Source organism: Pinus tabuliformis, chromosome 1_1 (assembly GCF_031772625.1).
Source record: "Pinus tabuliformis cultivar Carrire ecotype Pingquan chromosome 1_1, CPIR1, whole genome shotgun sequence".
Taxonomy (NCBI): Eukaryota; Viridiplantae; Streptophyta; class Pinopsida; order Pinales; family Pinaceae; genus Pinus; species Pinus tabuliformis.
The window spans coordinates 711,763,889-711,767,359 of record NC_142297.1 but is presented as its reverse complement, the minus strand read 5'-3'; the positions used below and the strand labels follow the sequence as shown (position 1 = coordinate 711,767,359).

The window sequence follows — 3,471 nt, the reverse complement described above, 5'->3', positions numbered from 1 at the left end:
ACAAAAAATCAACAATAATGATCCCAAGAGAAAAGACATAGGTAACACCTTGCAAATGGCACCAATCGTGAACATCTTCTCCAGTAAAAGAAAAGGTCAACCACAGTTGTTGCTTTACAAAACCATGTAGAAGGGAAGCCCGTAACGAATGGTAAATAGAGATATATCAAGGAAAATAAACCGTGACAAAATTTTCACAACATAAGCTACAAGAGAAATGAGCTATAAGTCACTGCTCACAAAAATAAATAAATGCAAAACCAAGAAGTCTTCAAGTACGGCCAGCTATCTACATAATTCCTTGTTGTTGAGAGAAAGAAAACCACCAGTATCCCTAAAACAAGCTTCTCAAGCAAAAGGAAAAAACCATGAAACCATATTTTTAGTCTTGATTAGAGGAAATTATGGTATAGTCTTGAGCACTGCTAATTGGTGGATCAACAGGATCTCTAATAGGGTCCGTGAGATCCCTCAAGGCCGAGTCTGACACCAAAAGAACTCTCCATGCGACTCGTAAAAGAGTCAATGTTGTTAAGTCAAAACCTATGATTCCTTAACATATGCGTGATACCTTCCAACCCACAAAACACATTATAATTTTCAACTTGATTGTCCTAGAGAATTAAATGTAACAAAGTATTCATTTTTTGATGCATGGATAGAGAATGCAAGGAAATGGAGTCTTCTCTTCCTAAGTATACCCAGGTTTGGACACAGTTTGGAACACATTTCAACCCATCACCAATAATTTGTGGATCATAATGATAAGGGCGATCCCCAGATTATTGAGACTCCAAAACTGGAATTTCTTTACGAACATCAAGAGGGACAAAATCAAAGAAAGTTCCTACTGTGTCAAAGGCAAAACACCGAGACCGTTTAACTCCAACATTACCTATACTGCCTCGTCAGCTCACTATTCTCTGAAAAGGATCCATAATGGAAGCAACAAGGGAACAACGCAAACAACCAGTAAGAACACTAGAACTGAAATAGAAAGCAAATGGATGAACCGTCGCCCCTTCTAAACTAGAGCGAAAGACAATTGGTTCATCACCCAAACTCCAAACTAGAGGTCCAAATTCAAGTAGGGTTTGGAATTCACCACAATGTAAGGACATGAGACACCACAACCTCCAACGAGGTACCAGTCTTTGGTGAATGCAAATAACCAAAAGGACCACAAGAAAATTTCACACACCAGGGGAAAATAACGACATAGAAAAGGCGGTTCGAAACCTAAAGCGACAATTAAGATCCTCAATCAACCTAATAGAACCCCAATTCGCAAGCCCAAAGAACTCTAGAGATGGAAACAAAAAAGGCCGGAAAAAAACCTTGAATAATTTTGAGTCCTCTATCAACATAACTAGTATCCCCTCAACTTTAGTACCACACCGAAAAATGACTTGGTTTCAATTTTTCACTGTAATTTTCTTTGTCAAATTGCAACCTTTAAAATTTTTGGGCAATAACAAAATTATGCTAAAGGTAAACTTTCTTCTTTTAGAATACTTTCTCCAACAGTAATTTCTCGTGTATTTATTTAAGCAAATGGTTGAAAGTTACCCTTCAAATAAGATTTAGGAACATAATTTAGCTTTCCGAGTCTTAACAATAAAATAATTCATTAATTTTTCCTTAAATCTTTGAGGCACTCCCAACGAGCACATGTCATAATAATAATAACAATAATAAGTTCAATGCATCACATGAAGGGACACATATATTCAGCGAAAGGTCGAAGGATAAATTAAGAATGTATGTGAAGACTCATAAAACTAGATGATCACGATGAAAGACCCAATTTATTTTGTACAATTGTATTCCAAGGAAAAAAAGAAAACAAAACCAAAACCAAACAATTTTTATCAATATATTAAGTTTAAAACGCGTTCATACTAAAAACTCAATAGATTATTGGCAACACAATTTATTAAAACAAACCACTTACATTGCTGGTTAACACTACGACTAAAACATCAAGTAATTGTAATATGCTTTTCCACATTTTAATTTAATATTTTAAAATAACCGCGCGTAATCTAATCTATTTCTATTTCAACTCGTAAATTCGTTTTAATTTAGTATTTTCAACTTGTAAACTCATTAATTATTTCTAAAATTGCTGTCCAAATATACCATATATAAAATAACTCCTCAAGTGAAGATCAGATCAACAATGGTTAATTTCAAATAAGAAAAAACATTGTTTACTGAGTGTTGAAAAAGCAGTATTTCGAATTGAAATACATTACTTTTTATTTATTTTATAGGTAAACATAGAAATAGAAATCCGGAAGGTAACCCTAAGCAGATGGAAATAAGGTAGGCCCCTTAGTTTTGATCTTTCCAGTCGCCTGTTGCGCAGGAAGTGCAGTTGAATTCGAGTGCTCTTTCTGAAATCTGAAGTCCGGAGTCATAAACAGAGCCGACTTTCCAATTTGCAGGTAGCAAATTGCGTCCAGCCTGCCACACCCAACTTCCCTCCGCGCCACCGGTAACCAATAACCGGAACGACAAGGAAGGGGGCTGGCCTTGCCTATCGAATAAATCAGTGTTGACAATCTCCCAAACTGCACTGTATTTGCGCGGACTCATACTGTACCATCTCCATTGTCCTACCTGCGATACCAGTCAGTCCATTGAGATTCAATGGTGTGATGTGTAATTTTTTGTAACGTGTTTCTCAATTATTGTATTTCTGTTTTCGGTGAGATTCTAATGTTATTTCTTAATTAAGATAATTAGAAAAATGAGTGATATGAAAATGACAGGTGGTTACTCACCCGGGCAACTTCAACGGCGGAAATGTCTGTTTGGCCTCCTTCGTACAGAAACTTGACAGCAAGAAAGTTCGGGTACGCACTGCTTTCGTCTACCTTGATAGCCATATTTTTGCCTGGATACTCGCATGGGACTCTGTAATAACACACACATATAAATATAAATATTCACACTTGTAACTGCAAATACCATCGATCTTATGGCTTTTTTGTTTGTTTCTGTTTTCGTGCTCACCGTTTATACTCCACGTCCAGGCCAGCCCCCATGTTCAGAAGCTGCTCACTTTTGTTGGGGCGAGCCAAGCTCAGGAAGGTGGGAGAGTATACGTAAAAATCCGTCCTATCGTCGATTGACATGCCTGTAACCACAACTTTCACCCCTGATTTGGTGCAAAGTGCTGGATCTGTACATCTTATCTGATTTGGTTCAACTCAATTAGCCAAAAGAATGATAATAAACGGTTCCCCCGAGAACATTTGAGGAGATTAGCGTAGGAATTCATATCATAATTGATTTGATGATTTCATTAAATGATCTGAATTTATATCATTTTTTGAAAGCTAAAGCTAGATGATTGAAAATAAAAATTCAAATAAAACCAATTCCATAACACACCTGATAGCATGCACCGCATCCTTTTCCGTCCCTATATATTTTGGTACTTGCTGTGGCCACTGACTGCTT

General features: G+C 36.8%; 1 protein-coding gene across 1 annotated transcript in view; it reads right to left on the bottom strand.

The window, feature by feature from the left end:
- Nucleotides 1-2,302: 2,302 nt before the first annotated feature.
- The window catches only part of LOC149215845 (expansin-like A1), a 1,628-nt gene continuing 459 nt past the window's right edge, over nucleotides 2,303-3,471 (bottom strand). Inside the window, exons 2-5 of the mRNA XM_089391099.1 lie at nucleotides 3,403-3,471; nucleotides 3,022-3,203; nucleotides 2,790-2,922; nucleotides 2,303-2,625 (exon numbers count right to left, since the gene is read on the bottom strand). The exon at nucleotides 3,403-3,471 is cut by the window's right edge and continues 50 nt beyond it. Coding sequence (XP_089247225.1) covers nucleotides 2,338-2,625; nucleotides 2,790-2,922; nucleotides 3,022-3,203; nucleotides 3,403-3,471 — 672 coding nt within the window. The 3' untranslated portion in view covers nucleotides 2,303-2,337. The remainder of the gene's footprint in view (nucleotides 2,626-2,789; nucleotides 2,923-3,021; nucleotides 3,204-3,402) is intronic.